Source organism: Staurois parvus, unplaced genomic scaffold, assembly GCF_062004578.1.
Source record: "Staurois parvus isolate SC_StPar_1 unplaced genomic scaffold, SC_StPar_1.0 ptg000206l, whole genome shotgun sequence".
NCBI classification, from domain to species: domain Eukaryota; kingdom Metazoa; phylum Chordata; class Amphibia; order Anura; family Ranidae; genus Staurois; species Staurois parvus.
Window position 1 is genome coordinate 2,080,700 of NW_028318002.1, and position 23,841 is coordinate 2,104,540.

General features: G+C 41.1%; 1 protein-coding gene across 3 annotated transcripts in view; it reads left to right on the forward strand.

Annotated features, from left to right (window-relative positions):
- The window catches only part of NF1 (neurofibromin 1), a 364,217-nt gene that overhangs the window by 158,692 nt on the left and 181,684 nt on the right, over positions 1-23,841 (forward strand). For all 3 annotated transcript variants that reach the window (XM_089678515.1, XM_089678513.1, XM_089678514.1), the window contains exons 17-26: positions 6,535-6,781; positions 7,164-7,237; positions 7,317-7,400; positions 10,771-11,211; positions 11,410-11,549; positions 14,566-14,688; positions 19,126-19,209; positions 19,610-19,726; positions 23,304-23,485; positions 23,574-23,785. In XM_089678515.1, the coding sequence (XP_089534641.1) occupies positions 6,535-6,781; positions 7,164-7,237; positions 7,317-7,400; positions 10,771-11,211; positions 11,410-11,549; positions 14,566-14,688; positions 19,126-19,209; positions 19,610-19,726; positions 23,304-23,485; positions 23,574-23,785 (1,704 nt within the window). The remainder of the gene's footprint in view (positions 1-6,534; positions 6,782-7,163; positions 7,238-7,316; positions 7,401-10,770; positions 11,212-11,409; positions 11,550-14,565; positions 14,689-19,125; positions 19,210-19,609; positions 19,727-23,303; positions 23,486-23,573; positions 23,786-23,841) is intronic.

Consider the following 23,841-nt stretch of genomic DNA (forward strand, 5'->3'; position numbering starts at 1 on the left):
AGTTTGGGTGATATTTGGAGACAAGATTGGTGATGTAATTTGGGGCAGAGTTATAAATGGCTTTATATGTTATTGTTAATGTTTTGAATTTTATCTATTGGGCAATGGGAAGCCAGTGGAGGGATTGGTAGAGAGGGGTGGCATATACAGAATGGTTAGTAAGTTGGATGAGTCTGGCAGCAGCATTCATGATAGACTGAAGAGGGGATAGCCTGCGATGAGGTAGGCCAATGAGGAGGGAGTTACAATAGTCAAGGCGAGAGATAACCAGGGAGTGAATAAGTTGCTTAGTAGTTTCCGAGGTTAAGAACGGGTGTATCTTGGAGATGTTGCGGAGGTGAAGTCTACAAGATTTGGACAACGATTGGATTTGGGGCTGAAAGGCCAGATGGGAGTCTAGGGTTACACCTAGCACCCTGGCATAAGGGGAGGAACTGATGATTGTGTTATTGATCTTGATGGAGAAGTCAGGGGAGGGGGCATGGGCTGGAGGGAATACTAAGATCTCAGTTTTGGAAAGATTGAGTTTGAGGAAGTGGAGTGACATCCATGCCGCTATGTTAGTAGGTTAGTAATGCGAGAGGAGACTGAAGGGGTGAGGTGAGGGGTAGAAAGATAGATTTGTGTGTCATCAGCATAGAGATGGTACTTAAAGTTTATCAAGTGACCAAGGGAGGAGGTGTAAATGGAGAAGAGTAGAGGTCCAAGGACAGAACCTTGAGGGACCCCTACAGAAAATGAGTAGAGTGGAGGAGCCAGAGTTATAAGTAATGCTGAAGGAGTGCTGCGATAGGTAGGAGGAGAACCAGGAGAGAGCAGAGTCTCGGAGGCCAAGAGAGTGGAGTTTTTTTGTGGAGGAGGGGATGGTCAACGATATCAAAAGCCGCAGAGAGGTCAACTAGTAAGAGTACGGAGTAGTGGCCATTGGTTTTAGCAGTTAGTAAGAGCAGTTTCAGTGGAGTGTAGTGAGCGAACGCCAGACTGTAAAGGGTCAAGAAGGTTGCTGTCAGTAAGGTAGGAGCTCAGGCGATTGTAGACTAAGAGTTCTAAGGCTACGTTCACACTAGCCTTGTGTGCAGGCGGCAGAGAGGCGTTTGGGAAGCGTTTTTACCGCTTCCCAAACGCCTCTGCCAATTCTGCACATTACAGCACATGGTGCTGTTCTAACAGGAGCGTTTGCGTCACGGCAAAACGGACGCCTCTGGTCGAGTCAGGAGGCTTTGAAGCCTCCTATTCTCGTCTATGGTGCCGCTCCGCAAACGCCCGGCCGGCGTTTGCGGTGCGGTTGCGGGGTGTTTGCGGAGCGGTAACACCACTCAAATGCATTATAGGCGTTTGTGGGGCGTTATTAACGCTCGGCAAACGCCTAGCACCCGCCGCTAAACCGCGCATGCGGCGTTTGCGGAGCGTTTGCCGAGCGTTAAAAACGCTCCGCAAACACCGGACCAACGCTTGCCAAACACTATAGGGGCGTTTGGCAAGCGTTGGCAAAACAGCCTAGTGTGAACGAGCCCTAAGAGTTTAGAGGTAAATGGGAGCAGGGAGATGGGTCTTAAGTTGTTCAGGTTGGTGTGGTCCAGGGAGGGCTTTTTAAGTATGGGAGTGATGTGTGCATGCTTTAGAGGGGAGGGAAGGCACCGTTAAGAGAGGGAGAGATTGAAGATGTGAGTGAGGGAGCATAGGATGGAAGAAGAGGGTGACCATAGTAGTTGTGAGGGGACAGGATCCAGAGGGCAGGTGGTGAGATGGGCTTCTTTGGTAGTAGCAAGGTCAAAAGAGGAAAGTGTTGAGGGAGGTTCAGTATAAGGTATGCTAAGTGGGATGGATGTCTGTGTAGCAGAGATGCCCGTACGAATTGCATCAATCTTGTTTTTGAAATGATTTGCAATCTCGTAAGTAGTGAGTGAGGTGTTGGGTGGAGGTGGAGAAAGTAGAGAGTTAAAAGTGGAGAAGAGACGATGAGGTGTGGATGATGAGCTATTAACGAGAGTGACAAAGTAGGCTTGTGTGGCAGCATGGAGGGAGGAATTGTATGTTAAGAAAGCAGATTTATATAGGGTAAAAGCTTGGTGAGATTTGATTTTACGCTACAATCGCTCCAGCACACGACTATGTCGTTTAAAATTTCTGGTGTTGTCAGTCTGCCAAGGTTGTAATGGTCGGGGCCTGATGCTTCGTGTTGTTAGAGGAGCAAGTGAGTCTAGTGTGGATGAAAACAAACTGTTGTAGACAGCAGTGGCCAGGTCAGGACAGGCGATCAGTTTCAGAGTGGAAATTAGCAGGGTTCAAGTTGTGAAGGTTTCTGCGGGTAATTGTCTGCTGCTTGGAGGGATAGGTGTTTGAAGATGAGGACACTGTGAAGGTGATGAGATTGTGATCAGAGAGAGGAAAGGGGGTGTTTTTGAGGTTATAGGGAGTGCAACGATGGGAGAAAACAAGGTCTAATGTATTCCCATCAGAGTGAGTGGAGGACTGTCCATAAGGCAAAAGATGAGGTTAGGTTGAAGAGTTGGGATGTAGCTGAGTTGTTCACATTAATGGGGATGTTAAAATCTCCAAGAATGATAATGGTTAGTTCAGAGGAGAGAAAGTAGGGTAGCCAGGCAGAGAAATCATCAAGAAAGCGGGACACCGGTCCAGTAGGCCGATAGATCACTGCAATCCTCAGAGAAATGGGAAAAATCAGGTGAATGCAGTGAGAAAGAAGAGAAGGATAGAGAGGGTGGGTTAGGGAGGACTTGAAAGGTGCTCAGTGGGGATAGAAGCAAACCAACCCCACCTCCTTTCTGACCACTGGGTCTGGGTGAGTGGGTCCAGAGAAGGCCTCCATAGGAAAGTGCTGCGGGAGAAGAAGAATCTGCTGCTTGAAGCCAGGTTTCTATAATTGCTAGTAAGTTAAGGGAGCGGGAGACAAAAAGGTCATGGACAGAGGTGAGCTTATTACAGACAGAGCGGGCATTCCAGAGTGCACATGAAAAAGGGAAGATGTTTTTTGGGAGCACGGGGACTGATATTAAATTGAGCAGAATGCGGCTATTCCCAGAGGAAAGAGGGTGCCTGGTGTGGGGGTGAAATAGTGGAGGACAGGGTTTGGGGAGATATCCCCAGAGGTTAGGAGTAGGATGGTGAGGAAAGTAAAATGGGAGTGGGATGTATACGAGTGTAAATGCCTTCCAGTCCTGGTGTTTGGGTCGGCAGGTGAGTAAAGTGTTTGAGGTGGAGCAGAGGGGTAAAGAGATGAGATTTAGAGAACACAGGATAGTAATATGAAAAGGAGGAGTAGAGGGAACATATTAAAAGGTACATGGAGTGGGAGTCAGACTTGTAAGAGATGTTTCCCAGGGTGTTTGCTTGCAGTCCATCCAGCGTGCAGTAGAGTTCGTTGTATCTTCCTGCTGCTTGAATTATCCTGCTTCAGTTAAACTGCTGTGTTCAACTGCATCTTCACACTCCAGCATAAACCACACTCACGCAGAGAACTGCACACCATTTCTGACTGTGCCCCCCCCCCGTACAATAATAAAATATTTACAAAAATGTGAGGGGTGTACTCACTTCTGTGAGACACTGTAAATACCATAGTTTGTAGACGCTATAAGACGACAGACGATATATATATCACAAATTGATATACATGTTTAATTGGGCAACTATGTGGCAAATGAGGTTTAATGTTGATAAATGTAAGGTTATGCACTTGGGGGCTAAGAATATGCATGCATCATACATACTGGGGGGGGGTACAACTGGGGGAATCAATGGTGGAGAAGGATCTGGGAGTTCTGGTAGATCACAAGCTTAATAATGGCATGCAATGCCAAGTTGCGGTTTCTAAAGCGAGCAAAATCCTCTCTTGTATTAAAAGAGGTATAGACTCCAGAGAGATATCATATTTCCCCTGTACAAATTATTAGTTAAGCCTCATCTGTAATATGCAGTTCAATTTATGGCACCAATTCACAAATAGAACATTGGGGACCTGGAGAAAGTACAGAGAAGGGAAACTAAACTGATACGAGGCATGGAGGAGCTCAGTTATGAGGAAAGATTAGAGGAACTGAATTTATTCTCTCTTGAGAAGATGAGATTAAGGGGGGATATGATCAACATGTATAAATACATCAGTGGTTCATATAGTGAACTCAGTGTAGAGTTATTCGCCCTGAGGTCATCACAGAGGACAAGGGGGCACTCTTTACGTTTTGAGAAAAGAAATGTAATCTGCATTGCTTTAAAAAAGGCCTGTATTCTTTCTTGGATACACAGAATATAACTGGATACTAACATTTATATGTAAGGTTTATCCAGGGAGGATCAGGAAGGAATTGTTTCCCCTGCAAAAGCAAATTGCTGGGTATTTTTTTTGCCTTCCTCTGGATCAACTGTGGGTGTAGGATTATAACTTTTTTATCTTTTTTTTTTTTTTTTTCCTCTTTTTTTTATCGGTTGAACTGGATTGACTTTTTTGTCTTTTTTTTTTTCATATAAAAGACATATAGCAAAGTACATTTTGGCCTCGATGTATTCACAGTGTAGATGATAAAGATCCACATGGTGTTGTGTTCCTTTAGAAGCTTTCTCCTCCTCAGTAAGTTGTGTGTGCTCTATAGAAGCACACCACCATGTGGGTCTTTACCATCTACACTGTGAATCTGGACTAGCCACTTTTTTGTGTTCCCACAAGTAGCTTACTACGATTATACCAGAGTTATAGTGCTATCATAACCCAGAGGATTGTTTTTCAAGGACATCCACTTAAAGGGAGAGGAATATGATATTAAGTATGTGGATTCCAACTATATGTTCTGTAAGTGTGGTTTGATTGTTCAATTTGGAGGTTGTGTTTTCCTTGCTGACATACCAGTCAGCCATTAAAATAAGTGTTTTATAGTATTCATAATGTTTTTGCTCACATGATCTGTAGCTCCACCTCTATCTTCCCCCCCTTGATTGTAGTGGGAGGTGACTAATTATTAGCTATAAAGGTTTGTGGTTTAAGTCACACTTGCTTTGGCTCTGAAGAAGAGGATCCGTCCCTCGAAATGCTTAAGCCTTAGAACGCTATGCAGATTTTCTATACCACTGGCTTCGTATTGTTGACCTAGAGGAGGTCTCGTCTGCATCCCATTACATGCCTGTTCTGTTTTTGAGTAGATTACCTACATTTTCACTAGGTCATTGCGGTCTTTCTTCTATTATTTTTTCCATCCTTTTATAACTACAGTGTACCTATCTTCTGATGGCTACTTTCATTAGGATAATGCACCATGTTGCAAAGCTCAAATCATCTGAAACTGGTTTCTTGAACATGACAAGGAGTTCACTGTACTTCAGTGGCCTCCACAGTCACCAGATCTCAATCCAATAGAACACCTTTGGGATGTGGTGGAACGGGAGATTTGCATCATGGATGTGCAGCTGACAAATCTGCAGCAACTGGGTGATGCTACCATGTCAGTATGAACCACAATCTTTGAGGAGTGTTTCCAACACCTTGTTGAATCTATGCCACAAGAATCAAGGCAGTTCTGAAGGCAAAAAGGGGTCCAACCTGATACTAGCCAGGTTTGTATAATAAATTAAACAAAACCAATATGAAGCCCTTCTCTTCAAACCAATAATAGAACTACTTCGCCCTGAACAATAATTGGCATCACATTTATTCACAGCAACCAATCTGACTATAGCAAAAGCATGGAAACCCCCAATCCTTAGTTTTGAGGCTGTCAAACACCAGATGAATTATATTGGTCCTTGAAAAATTGACAGCCATGCTACTTGGATACCCATGAAAAGTTTCTCCGGGTTTGGTAGCCTTTGATTACAAGCGCGCAATCATCTCGATTTGACAATGCCCTTCTGCTGCTTTAGTGGCCCTGTGCTATGGACCCTTGGGGACCCTTCTTTCATCACCCCCCTATTTTTCTTTTCTTTCTACTCTGTTCTGACTTTGCCCTTTCCGCCGTTTATATATTCTCATTTTTTGTACTACTGTTACACTAATAGGTCATCTGACACCTGCCAGGCTAAGATGGTTGCAAAATTTGTATTTTATGGTAACATACTATATTTTTGTATGCTGTTCTCCTGTTTAATCGAACATCTGTTCTGAGAAGTCACTGGCAATTTTATGCTACTCACAATTATACGCTGGCTTAGACCCTCGACTTTTATGAGCAATGGTTTTAAACCCTGTTTAAACTCTTGTTTATCCGCGTATTCCTCCTTTTTCATATTTATTGCTGACTTTATGACTTTGTGCAACTGAATAATAACAATAAAAACCTTTGTAAAAGAAAAGGAAAATAAAAACTGTTCAGGGTAGTGGACTAAGAATATGGATGCTAGAGGGTCAGCCTGGCAACTAGCTTTTTTGGCAGTGGCGGCCTCCATATTTGTCTTATTTGATTTTATGAGCTTTGTCTAAAAATCTTTATTGCTTATCTAGTTGTAAAGCATACTGTTTTTTTTTTATTTAGTTATGTTTTTTTTCCAGTATTCTATGAATATCATACTTCTGGTCTTCTCTTGTAGGAGTGTGCTGCTGTCGGAAGTGCAATTCCAATATGTCGTCAAGCCCAGACTAAATTAGAGGTTTGTCTGTACATGTTTCTCTGGAGCCCAGACATTGAAGCTGTTCTAGTGGCCATGTCCTGTTTTCGAAGCCTATGTGAGGAAGCGGATATACGTTGTGGAGTTGATGAAGTATCTGTTCATAATTTCTTGCCAAATTATAACACTTTCTTGGAGTTTGCTTCTGTAAGCAACATGATGTCTCTGGGTAAGCTTATAAGAGCACCTGTGTTTACATTATATGCTACTGTAGAAATTTCTTTTCAGGGTATTTGTTCTATGTTTGCTTTTGCTCTGAAAACGGATCAGTTGCCTTACCTGTGTTACAGATTCAGACTGAGTAGTTTTAAATAACTTTTTCTAAGTTTCAGATTGGTAACGATAAGCATACTTTTATGTATTGGAAGTCTCATGCCATCCCCTATGCCTTTACTTCAGGTGCTTTGTACTGCTTTAGTCTATATAGTTGGCATCATATTTGGGTTCTTTCAGCATTTTTATGTTAAGTGAACGTTCGTTTTAAAGTATTCAGTACTTTTTTCTAAGCGCTTTTATGTGATTGACTTTGGTACCGTTTGTACATTTTTTAGGTAGAGCAGCTTTACAGAAGCGTGTCATGGCCTTGCTAAGAAGAATAGAACATCCAACTCCTGGGAACACAGAAGTGAGTCTGTCATCTTTATATCTATGTATATTTAAAACATTTTTATATGCATATATTTATCTTCTGTTCCTGTTCCCAGGCTTGGGAAGATACGTATGCAAAGTGGGAGCAAGCCACCAAGTTGATTCTGAACTTCCCAAAAGCTAAGCTGGAAGATGGCCAGGTGATGAAAACACTGCATGTTTTAATACATTTTAAAGACCAGCTCTAGCCAGAACCTTCACCTTTGTTCTGGACAGGATAGAAAAAAGTTAGAACTGCTGTTAGGTTTTTATTGCTGTTGATAAACCCAATATAAAGCTTCCCCTCCCTCATCTATCCTGATGCACGAAATTGCAGGAGGAACCGATGTCACCACAACAGGAGAACACTAACAGCAGTAACATCCTGACAGAGGCTTTAGGGCCTGTTCACAGGTGGCGCACACTAAACCACAGCGGTGTGGTTTAGTGTGCAGGAGCTATCTGTTCTGGCAGCAGTCAGCCAGCAGTAGGGGTTGACATGGTGTGTTTTTGGTGCATCACACAGCTCCAGTTTTTGTTTTTTTTGGAAAAACTTTATTTGAAGTGCATAGGTTACATTTGTCACTCTACATGCAGTCCTGTCCAATGCAGCATGTCTGTATTGTTTTATGTGTGAACTGTTTTCTTCCAGTGCGGTAAAACGCAGGTCTCCATACTATGAGAACCGGGCCTTACCCATTCTTGTTTGTACTTGAAAAAGTGCTTTGGTTACATTCTGTGTGTATATAAAAAAAACACACACACGTGTCACCATTTTTCTCAGTAAAAACATTTCTAACGGTACTATTGACATGAATTGTTCACCAAATGTCGGTAACATCCCATGCAATCCATACATACAAAGAAACCAAAACAAATTAAGTTGAGAAATTATGTGTAATAAAATGGAATGACACAGGGAAAAAGTCTTTAACACATGAATAAAGGGAGGTGCAAAAAGGCATGGAAAGCCAAGACACCAGCTGAAATCTATCAGTAATTAGAAAGCAATTCTGCCCCTTGTCAGTGCAAATTAATATCAGCTGGTTCAGTCTCAACTGATGGCATATAAAAAGGTTTCTCATTAAAAAGGCGTCACACAAGAAACATTTCATGCTGAGCAAAAGCAAAGAGCTCTCTCAAGACCTTTGCGACCTTTTTGTTGCAAAACATACTAATGGCATTGGTTACAGAAGGATTTCTAAACTTCTGAATGTTCCAGTGAGCACTGTTGGGGCCATAATCCGTAAGTGGAAAGAACATCATGTCACCATAAACCAGCCACATCCAGGTGCTCCTTGCAAGATTTCTGACAGAGAAGTGAAATTAATTACCAGAAGAGTTGTCCAAGAGCCAATGACCATTTGTGGAGAGCTTCAGAAAGATCTGGAAATTAGTAGGTACAATTATTTCAAAGGAAACCATAAGTAATGCACTCAACTGTCATGGCCTGTATGCACACTCACCACGCAAGACTCCATCGCTGAAGAAAAAGCATGTTGAAGTCCGTTTACAGTTTACTGCACAGCATTTAGAGAAGCCTGTGAAGTACTGGGAGATTTGGCTGACTGAGCAGAGGGGGATAATTTAGAGGAAGCAGAGGCCTGTGGGGAAGACTTCAGTAATAAACTGATTTATCAGTGAATCAAGGAAAAGCACACACACAGGAAGAGTCCCTGTGATGGAAAAGACCAGATAAAGGAGGCGGCTGAGAAGAAACAAACTTTGTAAAAAGAGGTTTCTTGTGAAGGTAAATTTTCCTGGAAAATTGGAAAACTGCATCTGATTGCTATAATTGTGTCCTTGGTCTTCTGGAACTCAACAGAGCTGTTTAGTGTGGTGAATCCACCGAGGTGAACCTGCAGTTGTTCATTCATCTCCTCGATACTGCTAACATGGGTGTCAGTGTTGGATCTGAACACCGTCTGCTCGTTTGATCTCTTGATTGGAGATCAATGTGTCTGGTAAGAGGCTGATTTTTCTGTTGTGTCAAGCACTTGTGGACCCCTACAGTATACACTTTTGTTGGAAGATTTTTCAGCACACAACACTGTGTCACCGGATTTGGGACTTTTTTAATTGTTCAGTATATGAATTTGGACTTTTTATAGCGCTGTAGCAATATTTTTTGCCACATTATCATTTTGTGGCTATATTGTGTTTGATTATTGCATTTGATTGTTTCAGTGTACAGCGCACTCACTTTTTATATAGTATTTTTCTGGAGTTCAAGAAAAGAGTAGCAGCAGTTCACTATATTTATTCATTGTCATTAAATTTTTTGGGGGTAGTGCAGGTTTTTCCTTTTTTACTGGGAGAATATAACCTAGTCAGATCAGACCAAAATTGAACTCTTTAGATGCCATAATACACACACCGTGTTTGGAGGTCAAATAGCACTGCACTTCACCCCAAAACACCATACCAACAGTAAAGATTGGAGGTGGGAACATCATGCTGTGGGGCTGTTTTTCAGCATATGGTACTAGCAAGCTTCATGTCATTGAAGAAAGGATGAATGGGAAAATGTACCAAGACTTTCTTGATAAAAATCTGCTGCCATCTACCAGGCTGATGAAGATGAAACAAGGGTGGACATTTCAGCAAGACAATGAAACACAAGCCAAGGAAACTCTCAATTGGTTTAAAAGAAAGAAAATAACGAAATAATGGCCCAGCCAATCACCTGACTTGAAGCCAATAGAAATTCTATGGAAAGAAATAAAGATCAGAGTTCATAGAAGAGGCCCACAGAACCTTCAAGATTTGAAGACTGTGTGGAAGAATGGGTCAAAACCACACCTGAGCAATGCATTCGACTAGTTTCTCTATACAGGTATCTTGAAGTTGTCATTACCAACAAAGGATTTTGTTCGAAGAATTAAATAAATTTCAGTTAGCGTGTTCTATACTTTTTCCGTGTCATTCAATTTTATTACCAATCAGATGCTGTCTAGCCCAAGCTGTCATCGCTGCAAGGAGAGTAAAGAAAGCTGCAGGGATTTCAAATCTGACACTCAGCATGGGATGCTTTCAGGTAGGTTTCCCGCACTGCTCCTGTGCAAACTTGGGCTATGACAAGCCTGGGTTCACACAGGAGCAGTGGGTAAACCGCATGCCCTTTGGATAGGAATTACATTCCTGTTCAAATCGCATGGTATTCTTTGCGGTGCAGTTTCCATTAACGCAACTCGCACTGCAAAGTATGGGTACTCGTACTTGCTGATAAAAACCGGTATTGGTGCATATACACAAATCAACATATACACTGTATATATATTTTTTTTTTAATGAACTGGCAGCACGGTGGCTAAGTGGTTAGCACTTTCCTAGGCAGCACTAGGGTCTTTGGCTCCAATCTCAACACCATGGCACTACCTGCCTGGAGTTTACATGTTCTCTCTGTTCCTTGCATGGATACTCACTGGTAGGCACCAGGGATCTCTGCTCTAAAACTGACTGGTAATTCATCTGTTCATGGGTAGATTTTTGCTATGCAAAATAGTAACAAAGTTTAAATGTTTTCTTCAGGTCACAGAAAGCCTTCACAAAACCATTGTGAAGAGGCGAATGTCTCATGTAAGTGGAGGTGGTTCCATAGACCTGTCTGATACAGACTCTCTACAGGAGTGGATTAACATGACTGGTTTTCTTTCTGCACTTGGTGGAGTCTGTCTGCAACATCGCAGCAATGTGGGACTAGTTACATACAGTCCCCCCATGGGTGCTGTTAACGAGCGAAAAGGTTCTGTTATCTCAATGGTTTCTACTGAAGGAAATGCAGAAACTCCAGTCAGCAAGTTTCTTGATCGGCTTCTCTCATTAATGGTCTGCAACAATGAGAAAGTTGGAATTCAGATTCGGACAAACATAAAAGACCTGGTTGGTTTAGAGTTGAGCCCTGCTTTGTATCCAATGCTGTTCAACAAAATGAAGAACAACATCAGCAAGTTCTTTGACTCCCAAGGGCAGGTAAGTAAAATATGACTTTTATGAAGAGCTAATGTGTTTAACATGTGTGCTAATAGATTGTTTTTTAGTTTAGCAGTGTAATCCAAAAGTCAGACTGTGCATTTGTCTGCAGCCTGCTTATACATCAACTTTGGCTGGTTCCCTTGAGTTTTATTAGTAAAACAGTTATTACAGTGTGTTCTGTTCTTTGCATTACAGGTTTTGCTCAATGACACAAACACCCAATTTGTTGAACAGACAATTACGATCCTGAAGAACTTGCTTGATAATCACACAGAAGGCAGCTCTGAACATTTGGGACAAGCTAGTCTAGAGACCATGATGCTTAATCTAGTCAGGTAATTGTATAACTAATGACAAGACCACACACATAACTCAAAAAACCCACCAGAGAGATAACCAAAAGTTATGTTTAAAGAACACCACAAAATACCTGTAAGGTGCATTGGATGGAGGTGCTGGATTAGATGGAAAAGTGTTAATTTTTCTTATGTTCTTGCCTTGGATCCTACAATAGGTGGCCTATTCTTGCTCTGACCATATAATCTGTGGTCTTTTCTTACCAACTCTACTGTCTGCAGTCTTTTTTTTTTTGTTCTGATCCTACAGTGTGTAGCCTGTTCTTGCCTCAATCCTGCAGTGTGCAGCTGTTCTTGCCTTCACCTACAGTCTGTAGCCTATTCTTGCCCTGATCCTACAGTTTGCAGCCTGTTCTTGCCCTAACCCTCTTATCTACTGCATATTCTTGCCTTTTGATCCTACAATCTACAGTAGATCTGCAGTCCCCGGATTTTAAAATCTGCAGGATGTTTTTGTGCTTTTTCTGCAGCCTGCAGCTTCATTTCCGTTCTCCTGCTTTTAACTGCTGCCTCCTACCCTGCAATTCGGTGTACTGTATTGTCTTTGATTCCACCAGAAAGCTGTAAGGGTCGGTTTGGGAAAGTTTCAGAGCAGAATATGTTGCAGCTGGCAACACAGTATGTGCTTCAAAGATAGCATTGTCATTAACTTGCCATGTACACATACAATATTAGGGTCCCCATTAACCATACAAACTGACTGTGTTTTAATTTATTGTTGGGAAAACAGTTACAATGAATATCCTGTAGCACATCATTCTCTGAAGAATTATAGTATAACTAAAGGCAAAATTTTAGATAGTGGAAACGAAACACGTATCGGGTTTTTTTGCTGTCTGTATCCTCGTTAACCGCTTTTGCTCCACCCTATAGCAGAAATACTGCTACAGGTTGGCATGGGTGCGCAAAATCACGTGTGTGTGTATGTATGTAATAAATATATATATATATATATATATACACACACACACACACACATATATATGTGATTTTGCAGTTCCGGGTGGTGGCCATTCGCAGCCTCGACTGTCAGTCACAGGGTCCCGGCTGGTGATTACTTGCCGGCACCCAGTGATCGCTGAGTATCTCCAACGGGGGAGAGACCTGTGTATAAACAACACAGATCTCTCCCTTGCCAGCTCCTACACACTGCTTGCTACAGCTCTGCAGAGCAGTGAAGCACACACACAGCCCTAATAGTAAAACACACAGTTAATCCTTTGATCGCCCCATATGTTAACCCCTTCCTGCCCAGTGCCATTTGTACAGTGTCGGTGCTTTTTATTAGCACTGATCACTGTATTGGTGTCACTGGGGATGTCAGTGACACCAAGTCAGTTCCTCCCAGTGTCAGAATGCCCGCCACAGTCCCTCTATAAGTCGCTGATCGGTGCCGTTACTAGTATGAAAAAAAAATATTCCATATTTGTAGATGCTATAACTTTCACATAAACCAATTAATTTGCACGTATTGGGATTTTTTTTTTTTTTAGCAAATACATAGCAGAATACATTTTGACCTAAATTTATGATGAAATTAGATTTTTAAAATTTTTTTACTGGACATGTTTAATAGCAAAAAGTACAAAATATGGTGGTTTTTCTCAAAATGGTCGGTCTTTTTTTGTTTATAGCGCAAAAAAATAAAAAAACACACAGGCGATCAAATACCTCTGAAAGAAAGCTCTATTTGTGGGGAAAAAAGGGTGTAAATGTCATTTGGGTGCAGCGCTGCGTGACCAGGCAATTGTCAGTTAAAGTAACGCCGTGCTGTATCGCAAAAAATGGCCTGGTCAGGAAGGGGGTAAATCCTTTGGAGGGCAAGTGGTTAAGGAGATTCTCCCTCTCTATTTGTCCTGTTTACCATTATCTTTGAAAGTAAAATAAAATCGCACATTTTGGGTTTTTCCCTTATAAATAAGAGAGGGGAAATCTTCCAATGGGGCCATTAATTCAGGAGACCTGGGGGGTCCCCAAGGAATTCCATTAATTTGCTGGGATTTCCTCACTTCCTGTTTGGCTTTGGGGCAGGAAGTGAAGATCCAGAGAGGGACACAGATGGCAAAAAAGTGAGTGAGGTTATATCCCTCCCTTGCTCTATTCACAGTCAAAGTTTTGCCAATAGTTCTATTTCAATTCAATGTGCACATTTCTTACATATTTCTTTTTTCCCCTCCTTGTACTACAGAACTCAGTTAGAAGCCACAGAGAACAGGTTACAGGGTTTTCAGAAGTCACTATTTTTAAAGTGTAACTCCAGGCACATAATCGTAGGATCATTTATTTTGGTCCCACATATAAGGTCCACCTTTCTGTTAAAGCAGGTAATGTTCCTCATTTGCACGTTTGAGCATCCTTCTTCCCCTAAAATTTTGCAAATGGTACATATGCATCTGATGAGTCAAAATGAGGGTAAATCGGCTACTGAAGTTTTTTACACCTTTCTTTCCCCAGACTGCTGATTTGGAAAAGAGAGAACTGCTGCACACTGATTTAGGTCATCCTTGTGTTCTTACATGAGGGCAAGTTCACCTTCTCCCCAGCCTGCTGATCTTGAAAAGAAAGAACAGCAGCATAATTGTCATCCATGAGCTCTACCCTTCTTTGAAAGCAAGTTCAAGCCCTGGTTCACACCGCTGCAACTTTAAGTGTGACGTGCAATTTACAAATCGCACCTGAATTTGCATCTAGTGTATTTCCATGGCCCTGTTTTAATAGGTGCGATTTCAAATAGCACGATTTTAAAAATAGTTCCTGAATTACATTTACACCATTTCATTGCGATTTAACTCTCATAGACTATGGTAAATGGCACTGAAAATGCACATAGATACACACGCACACACACACACATATATATATAATGTGTGTGTAGTTTAGTTATTATTTTCTTCTGGACTTCTACTTTAATCCTTTTTTTTCTCCCCTCATTGAAATTTGAGTTTATCTATATTGCGACTTCTGATTAGATCTGGTCATTTCTCGATTTTTGCAGATATGTACGTGTTCTGGGTAACCTGGTGCATGCCATACAGATCAAAACCAAGCTGTGTCAACTGGTGGAAGTAATGATGGAACGGAGGGACGATCTTTCTTTTTGTCAAGAAATGAAGTTTAGGTGAGCTTTGAACACCTGAAAAGCAAAATGTACATAAAGCATTACAATATGTATGGATAGTATAATTCCCTATTTTCTCTTTATCTTTTCTTTACTCTTCTGGTATCTTGCAGTGGTTGCCCTAAAGCTTCCTCCTTTACACGCATTTTAGCTGCATGCACCAGATCTCAGAAGCAAGAATCAGTAGATTCTTGCAACTAGAATGACAGGAGCTTGCAAATAGCTACGGCAACAGCAATCTGTGCATGTATGATTCTATCTTCCTCTCAGGTGCTTACCATGCGACCTGTCTGACCATGAGACCAAATAAATAACACTGCATGTCCTCTTTTCCTCTTCTGATCCTGTTAAGGAATCAGAAGTGGTACCTCATTTACTTGAAGGATGTTGATTTTGTAGCATAAACGGCCAAATGCTTTCCACTGTAGACAAATTAATGAATGTGATGCGCACTAGTCTTTGCCGAACAGTACCTGATTCTCCACAATAAAAACAGACCCCTATGGGTACTAAGAGATTGGGCAAGAGGACTTTTACAATACATGCACAGGTTGACTGTGGACTTTGAGAAATGGTTCAGCCCTGAAAAGGTTTATTATTATTATACAGTATTTATAAAGCGCCAATAGTTCGCTCAGCGCTGTACAATACAAAGGGGCACAGAACATGTGATGGAACAATACCAATACAATGCAAAACATGAGGGGATTGAGGGCCCTGCTCTTTCGAGCTTACAATCTCTTGTTCTTTTTCTGTTTTTTATCCTATGGGAAATAATTTAAAAGGATTTTTCTCTTTCATTCATTGACAGCTTCTCTTCTTTATTGATGACCAAACAGGGTTTTATAGCCCTACCTACAGCAGTCTGACACTAGGCAGAAAACAACTAGGCACCTCTTATGGGCAGTCCTCTCTGGGCATAAACCCCCCCCCCTCTGCTATAGGCCTCCAGTCAGTCACAAAAAGTGTCAAAGGATAAAACTTCATAGAGGGGTGGGTGCTGTATCTTTCAATGAACTCAGAGAAAGGGATTTTACGCTGAGTAACAAAAAATCCCATTTTCTCTTTTGTTCATTGATGGAAACAGTTTCTCCTTCTTTACACATGGGCAAACAGGGATGTCCCCAAGCAGTGCCACAATGAGGGGTGGACAAACCAACTAATGGAGAATATACCCACAGCAACATGCCAACACTCCGAACCACCCCAAGGATGCCCGAGACTCCTAAACAGCCGCTTGCAAAACATTGCAGACAAAACTAGCATCTGAAGATGGTGACACAATGACTTTAGAGAATGTAGAAAACATGTGCATAGACGTCTTGATTGTTGCTTAGCAAACTTGAGAAACAGAGGCCCGAATGCCCAGGAGGCACTAACCACCCTGGTGGAGCATGCCGTAACAGCCAAGAAAGGATATAAAGCAACAGTATATTTACCTTTAGTAAATCAACCCCTATATGTGTGCATGGACACATACGCTTTTGTTGAGTCGAATTCAGGGGCTTTGGCAAAAAAACACCACAAGCTCCTAAACTCATGTTTAGGAGCAGCAGTGTACATGAGGCCTAAGCGTTCTATTGATAGGTGTTTTGAAGACCCAGCTGATTCCTTCAGCCCTACTGTTTTATGTTCATGCTCTTGAGATTGCATTTCACAAACTCTCAAGAATTTCTTTTCTCTGCACATATGCCCAGGATTTTGTGGCTAAAAGCTTGGTCTGCTAAGCATGCTTGTATAAAACATTTCATTTAATGGTGAATGTCTCTCGTCAATCCCTTGACAAATTCATAATGTAAGTGACTGAAAGGTGCTTCTACTCCATAATAAATGTCTAAGTCTCCTACAGTTTCTACCTCTACTCAAAGAAAGGGGTCATTCTGTTCTAATCATGCATCACAGCGAAGTCTTTATCACTTTCCTTCGTCACAAGCCCAGGCCCAATGTGCCCACCAAACCTTCTCAGTAGCCCTCCTTTACGATGCAGGAGTCCCACCACTCATGTGGGTGTAAATTAGTTGACATTTGTCCTACTTTGGGTTTAAGATGTCTCGATCCTCTCAGTCCATTCTGTCATTTTAAAGGGGTACAAAACTGAGTTTTTATCTCCCTCTCCTCACTTTTTTTACCTTCCAATCTGCCAGCTTCAGACCAAAGTAAGGCAGATTTAATTACTGCCTTGTATCAACTTAAAGTACAAAAGATGGTTGTACTGGTTCCTTCAGAAGAACGATTTTGAGGTTTATATTCAAACCTGTTTACAGTCCCAAAATCTCTAAATAGATTTTGTTTTTTTGTGTACCGAAACTTTCGATGGAATCTAAGAGATCTGTTATTGCTTCCCTCAGACAAGGGGAATTTCTTTCATTCAGCCTACAAGATCCACCATCCTGCTTTTTCTCCTGAAGCACCCACTTAGATTTGGTCACCTCCTCTGCCTGGTAGTCCGCTCCAGCTGCTTGGCTTTGTGAGTATGCGAGGCTTTGCCTCACTTTGGGCTTAGTTGTTATCTGTTATGTGCCGCGCACTTATCTGTGATAACGCCCTGGAGGAGGGGCGAAACGCGTTGACGCAATTTCCGGTTCCGACGGAGGCTTTGTGATGTCACATACGGTGAGTGGAGCGCGCGCTAGTTGCGGCGCTCCAGAGCCATTTTGTTGGAGCGGAGAGCACATCTCCATAGACTGCTGCCAGTTCACTTTCTATGGAAAAATGTTGATGTGACCTGCTATCTGCTTGAGAGTTTTATGTTCAAAAGGCTTGATATCCGTTTTTAAAATACGAGTGCAATATAGGCATCGGTTTTTAACTATTAAAAGTTTATGCAGTATCACACTATTAGTGTTTCTATTATCTCTTTGCATTGCTATCTATCTGTGGTTGTTCGTTTGGAGGCTGTCAAGCAAGGATTTCCTGAGTGGGATACATCTGTGGAGGATATACCCCACCTTTAAGCCTGTTTGCCTCTTAACCCCTACCAGCTAAGAGTCCATTCTATTTGGTGAGTGCGGGCCAGATTGGAAGTCACGGATGGTGTGGGCACTTTGGAGAGTTTTTTTGAGCACTATCTTCTGATTGGAGCACATTTTTCACCACTGATTTGGGACTTTTGGACTTTATTTGTTTATATATATTTTTAACATTTTCTATATACTTATATTCACTTATTTGTTTCACTTGATGAAATGTATATTTTTTTTTTTTTACGCGCTGCTGTTTGGTCATATTTTGAATTGATGTCTCTTCCATCTATGAGCAGCAGTATTAATTTATTAAGTCATTGAGTATTTATTGGCACGGGTTTATTTTATTTTTTTTTCTAATGTGGTACTACACCTTACTATGATCATGCTAAGGACATTCAAATATTTATATATTCTTAACAAAACCATAAATAAACCTTTGGCTTCATGCACACTGGGTGTCAAAAACGCCACTTAACCCCCCCCCCCCCCCCTTTAAATGCCCCTCCGTATTATCCTATGTGTCCATGGAAACATAGGTGTTTATATGTATTTAGCCAGGGAAAAAACATCACTTGTGTATTTCGGAGAGGAGCATTTGGGCAGAAGAAAAATACTCAACATTCCTAAATACTAGACAATTTTAGTACTTGAGCATTAATTTCAATGACCAGAATAAATTAATATTCTGGTCAATAGAATGCGTGAACGCCAAAAAGCTTGATGCACCTAAACGTGTTCATGGATTTAGGCAGTTTTAACTCTGTTCTCTTCTGCCAGAAGAAAGGCTTTCAGAATAGCTGCAGTGTGCATGCGGCCTTAAAGAGTTTCTTCAGTCATTTAAAAAAGAAAAAATTAAAGCCAGCTGCTTTCTGCTGTCTTTTAACAATCGGACACTTACCTGTCCAGGGATCTAGCGCTGTCCTCACCTGGGTCGATTTTTTTGCCAGTCTTCAGGTCGCTAGCACCTGCATGGTTACAGTGGGAAGCTGTCTGTGTCACAGCCAGCTCCCCACTGCACTTGCGTGTGTTGTGCTTTGTGAATGGACCTGCAGCCTGTATGGAACCTGTGATGTCTTCCAGGAAGGGGGGGCAGTATGGGTGTAAGAGAATGTTTGGTGGAATCTAGGCGATACCAGCAGAATTGGGAATGGGTGCCTGTCAAATTTAGGTTCCCAGCTCCATAAAAAAAGTTCCAAAAGTGGAGGGGATAAAATGGAACTTCCCTTTCTAGGTGACATTCTGCTGTAAGCAGTAAAGCCAGGATCAGGATATGAGTCTGCACCTCTAAAACAAGTCAGCATGGCAGTGTGTTTCAATTTTTTATGGGTAGCAAAAGCAATAGTTGTTTGAGATAGTTAGATAAATGAGGTAACTGAATTATTTTAGTTTGATTCACTTGTTTTTTTTTTCCTTTAAACTACCTTTGTTCATAAAAAGCTGTACAGTAGGTAACATTTTATCTTATTTTTAGAAACAAGATGGTCGAGTATTTGACTGACTGGGTAATGGGAACATCTAACCAAGCTGCCGATGAGGATGTAAAATGCCTCACAAGGTATTCAATGCTTCTGCTATTCCAGGACAATGTTGAGACAATCTTTAAGGGTTCTTGCACAAGGCCCACTGAGCCTGTTCAGCATAATGGCAGCAGTATTTCCTCCACCAAGGTGCAACGTCATTAACATCAATGGCTGTGTGATGCTCTTCTCACATATACGAATGTTTGCAAAAAATAGAAAATGTTTAATTTTTTCAAAAGCTTGTATGCTGTACTCTTGTTTGATAGCACCACTATATACACGCAAACAGTGGCTCACAACCATGCATATTAATGACAGGCTGTACGCTGTACATGGGCAGAGAAAATACGACTGCAGTTATGCTGAATCGGCTCATGTGGCCCTGTGCAAGTTAGTGTTGGATAATGTGATTTCTTTCCCTTTGTATTCCTGCAGAGATTTGGATCAAGCAAGTATGGAAGCAGTGGTATCTCTTCTTGCTGGCCTACCTCTTCAACCTGAAGAAGGAGATGGTGTTGAGTTGATGGAAGCAAAATCCCAATTATTTCTCAAGTAGGTACATGCTTTTACTCACAACAGAGCATTCCTATTTGCAAGCATTTTACAAAGCACATAGAAGCATTTGCATCAGTTTAAACAGCACCTGTGCTAGGAATAAAAAATAGCTTGCTTTCCTGACCTGTAGCCTGAAAAGTTTTCTTTCTTAGCTTTCATGCTAATACAATTACTTTCTGGCTGTCATGCTGAGATTTAACAGCTTCAATACTTGATATTTTTGGGTTTTGACCAAGTTTAAAGCAAGTAAGATTAGGGAACCCTTTTATTGCATTATTGTTCTGTTTGAGTAACTCAGAAGTGATTGCAGCAATTAGCTCAACCTAGAGGACAACTAAGATATTTAGTAAGAAAAGTTAGCAGTGGCCACCTATGCATTTCTCTTAGTAAAGGTACGAAATTAATCTCTAGTATAGCATTTTTTTTTAATTGGCCAACATGTTGGCTAAAATCCTTGCAGTGTGTGTGTATGTATGTATTTATGTGTATATATATATATATATATATATATATATATATATATATATACATACAGTTATACATAGTTTTCAGCTAGTATCTACATGTCTCACTGTGCTTATTGCTCATTTTAGGATAGTGGCCAAAGCTTTCTTTTTTGCAAACACTGTATTGTGCTTCACAATGGTCTAGTGGAAGGCTTTTTGTTTTTTGCACTTTGTGATTCTAAATCCTAAACATTTTTTACCCCTAATGCATTTCATGCTTTAAGGTTAAAAAAATGTAGGTAGCAGTATGCCCGCTCAACCCCCACTTATACTTACCTCAGTCCTCACTCAATTCAGCGATGTGCCTGTCTGTAGCGGCTGTATATTCTCACATGCTTTACTGAGGCAGCGGCTGTTGGCTCCTGCTGCTGTCAATCAAATCCTAGGACGAAGGAGCAGGGCAGCAGGTCCAAGCCACACTGTGTCTATGGAAGCAGGCATTGTGGCTTGGCAGCGAGCCTACAGGTGTGTCCCCATAACAAGTAGCTTGCTATGAGGGCACACCAAGAAGAGGAGGAGCCAGGAGCACCAATTGCAATTGCATTACAAAGAGCAGAAAAGTATCAATTTGTTATTATAAAAAAAAGTCTTTACAATCACTCTAAATTTGTTCCTCTCAAAAGGTTGGTGGAGCATAGAAGGGACAGCAGTGTATAAAATAGTCTTGTGCTGTGGTCCTTACATTTGAACAAGAGCAATGTATCCATTCAAGCTGCATTTGGCATCTACTTTCCTTCCCCTGACTCCACTGGGTTTAGTGAAAGTTGGCACAGACTGTGGCCCAGCTTGCAAACAACTGTTCTTTAAGTTTCATTAGAACATAAAATGTGAAAACCCAGTTGAAATTAACAGTAAACCCTGTTGCATTCATATAAATCACAATATTTGTAGCTCATCTTAAGTTCTTCAAAGCGAGTCTCAAAATAAGCGGAACCATATAAGGGAATAGTATTTTAAAATGCATTCTGTATATATTTTTTGTGGGATCATACTGAGAAAATTGCCAGATGATTTTTAAATGTATTTACCTTTAAACATTTGAGAAGACATGAGGCTAAGGCCCTTTCCCAGTCTAGCTTGCAGTTAGTGCGGAAATGGCAGTGTCAAATGTCAATGGTTACGCTGCACAAGACAGTAGATAGGTTGCTGATTCAGCTTTAAGAGTTCAACTCTGGTCTTGCACAGTGCTCTGTCTAGTAACTCATGGAAGCAACTTCTTCCTCAGGTCAGCAGGATTTAAACAGAAATCAGGGATTGATTGTGTAGTGAGGGGATTGCACTTGTTTCATTTAGGTGAAACTGATGGTGTGAAGCTATTTGCTTTGGAGTAATACTATTTTGTGGACATTTTCCTGGGCCAGAATATTAGTGGAGCATGTGGCTGCAGCTGGACAGATTTTGTTCCAGGCGGACTAATCAAGTGCTTTACCTATATCGTGTTCCCAGTTAAGAGTATATTGTGGTAGAGAGCTGGGCCGTGTGCAAGAGAGATCACACCTCTCAAAAGTGGCAAGTTTTTCCATCTACTTTTGAAACGGCAAGGCTGATTATGATGATTTTGGGAATGTGTGTGTACAATAGGAGATGGTAAGAAGTTTTAAGTTTTCTGAATTTAATATGTAAAGGACTTGTCTAAGGAAAAAAAGATCCTCTAGCAGACCACCAGTCAAAAGCTGAAGGGCTTTGTGATGCCGGGGGGACACATAAGGTTATTTAAAACACCTGAAAGATGGAGGTGAGTCGAAATCAGCTCATTAGAGTACGGTACTTGAATGAATCTGTAAAGTGGGGTCAATGATAGAGGGCCGAGGGTTAGGAGGGTTCCATATTGAAATCGGGATGGGAGAGCAGTGCATAATACCTAAATAAGACTACATTTTATTTTATGACAATATAATATGTGGGCCGCAAGACCTCTGCAATGGCGTCAAATAAACTTTAGCATTTCTCATTTCTAAGGATGTGTGCCTGGACAGGTATCGGGAGAACCCGAAAATTATAAAGCAGTTTTTTCGTGGGGGGTCATTAGGACATTTTGATTGGGCAAATGCTGCCGAACCAGGAAAGCGAACATGATTTCCAGGTAGTTGAGGACTGATTTTTCTTGTAAGATAGCTATCTTGATTTATTTAAGAAAAAAGCTAAAAAAATAACCTTTATGGTAAATTCTTGATGGTAACTATTTATTAAGTATTACACACACATCGGTCAGATAAGAGGCCTAAACCAACCTGGTCAGTCTGATATAACCGCTTCCCGTCCGCCCTATAGCAGAAGTACTGCTACAGGGCGGCATGGGTGCGCAAAATCATGTGTGTGTGTATATATATATATATATATATATATATATATATATATATATATATATATATATATATATATATATATGTGTGTATATGTATATATATATATATATATATACATATATACATATACACACACACACATGATTTTGCAGTTCCAGGTATGGGGGGTGCGCAGCCTCGGCTATCAATCACTGGGTCCCGGCCGGTGATTATTCACCAACACCCAGTGATTGCCGAGCATCTCCAACGGGGAGGGGGGGGGAGAGAACTGTTTTTGTAAAAAAAAAATATTCCAGTATATATACCGCCATTTGTAACACTATAACTTTCACGTAAACCAATTAATTTACACGTATTGAGTTTTTTTTTTTTTAGCAAAGACATGTAGCAGAATACATTTTGGCCTAAATTTATGATGAAATTTGATTTTTTTTTTTTTTTTAATTTTTTACTGGACATGTTTAAAAAAAATTTGTGTTTTTTTTCTCAAAATTGTCGGTCTTTTTTTTTTATACAGTGCAAAAAGTAAAAACACACAAGCGATCAAATACCACCAAAAGAAAACTCTATTTGTGGGGGGGAAAAAAGGACATAAATTTCATTTGGGTGCAGCGTTGCATGACTGCGCAATTGTCAGTTAAAGTAAACAGAGCCATAATGCAAAATATGGCCTGGTCAGGAAGGGGGGTAAATCCTCTGGAGGGCAAGTGGTTAAAGGTTGATTATATGTTTGACTTGCACATCTTGATTTCTCTTGTTTAGGTATTTCACACTGTTCATGAACCTGCTAAATGATTGCAGTGAGGTTGAAGATGATGGCACACAGACAGGTGGCAGGAAGAGAGGCATGTCTCGTCGCTTAGCTTCCTTAAGGCACTGTACAGTTTTAGCTATGTCTAATCTTCTGAATGCCAATGTGGATAGTGGCCTTATGCACTCAATAGGTGAGTAGCCATGGTTGACTTGTATATCCATTAGCATAAAGGTATCATATTAGATGCACATTTTGATTGCTGCATGTTTTGATCTTAGGTCTTGGCTACCATAAGGACCTGCAGACAAGAGCTACATTTATGGAAGTCCTTACAAAAATTCTGCAGCAGGGAACAGAGTTTGACACATTAGCTGAGACAGTTCTAGCTGATCGCTTCGAAAGACTGGTGGAATTAGTGACCATGATGGGAGATCAAGGGGAATTGCCTATTGCCATGGCTCTAGCCAATGTGGTTCCTTGCTCACAGTGGGTCAGTTATATTGATTTTCATGTGTAATGGAGCAACCAAATGGTGTTTTAATTACA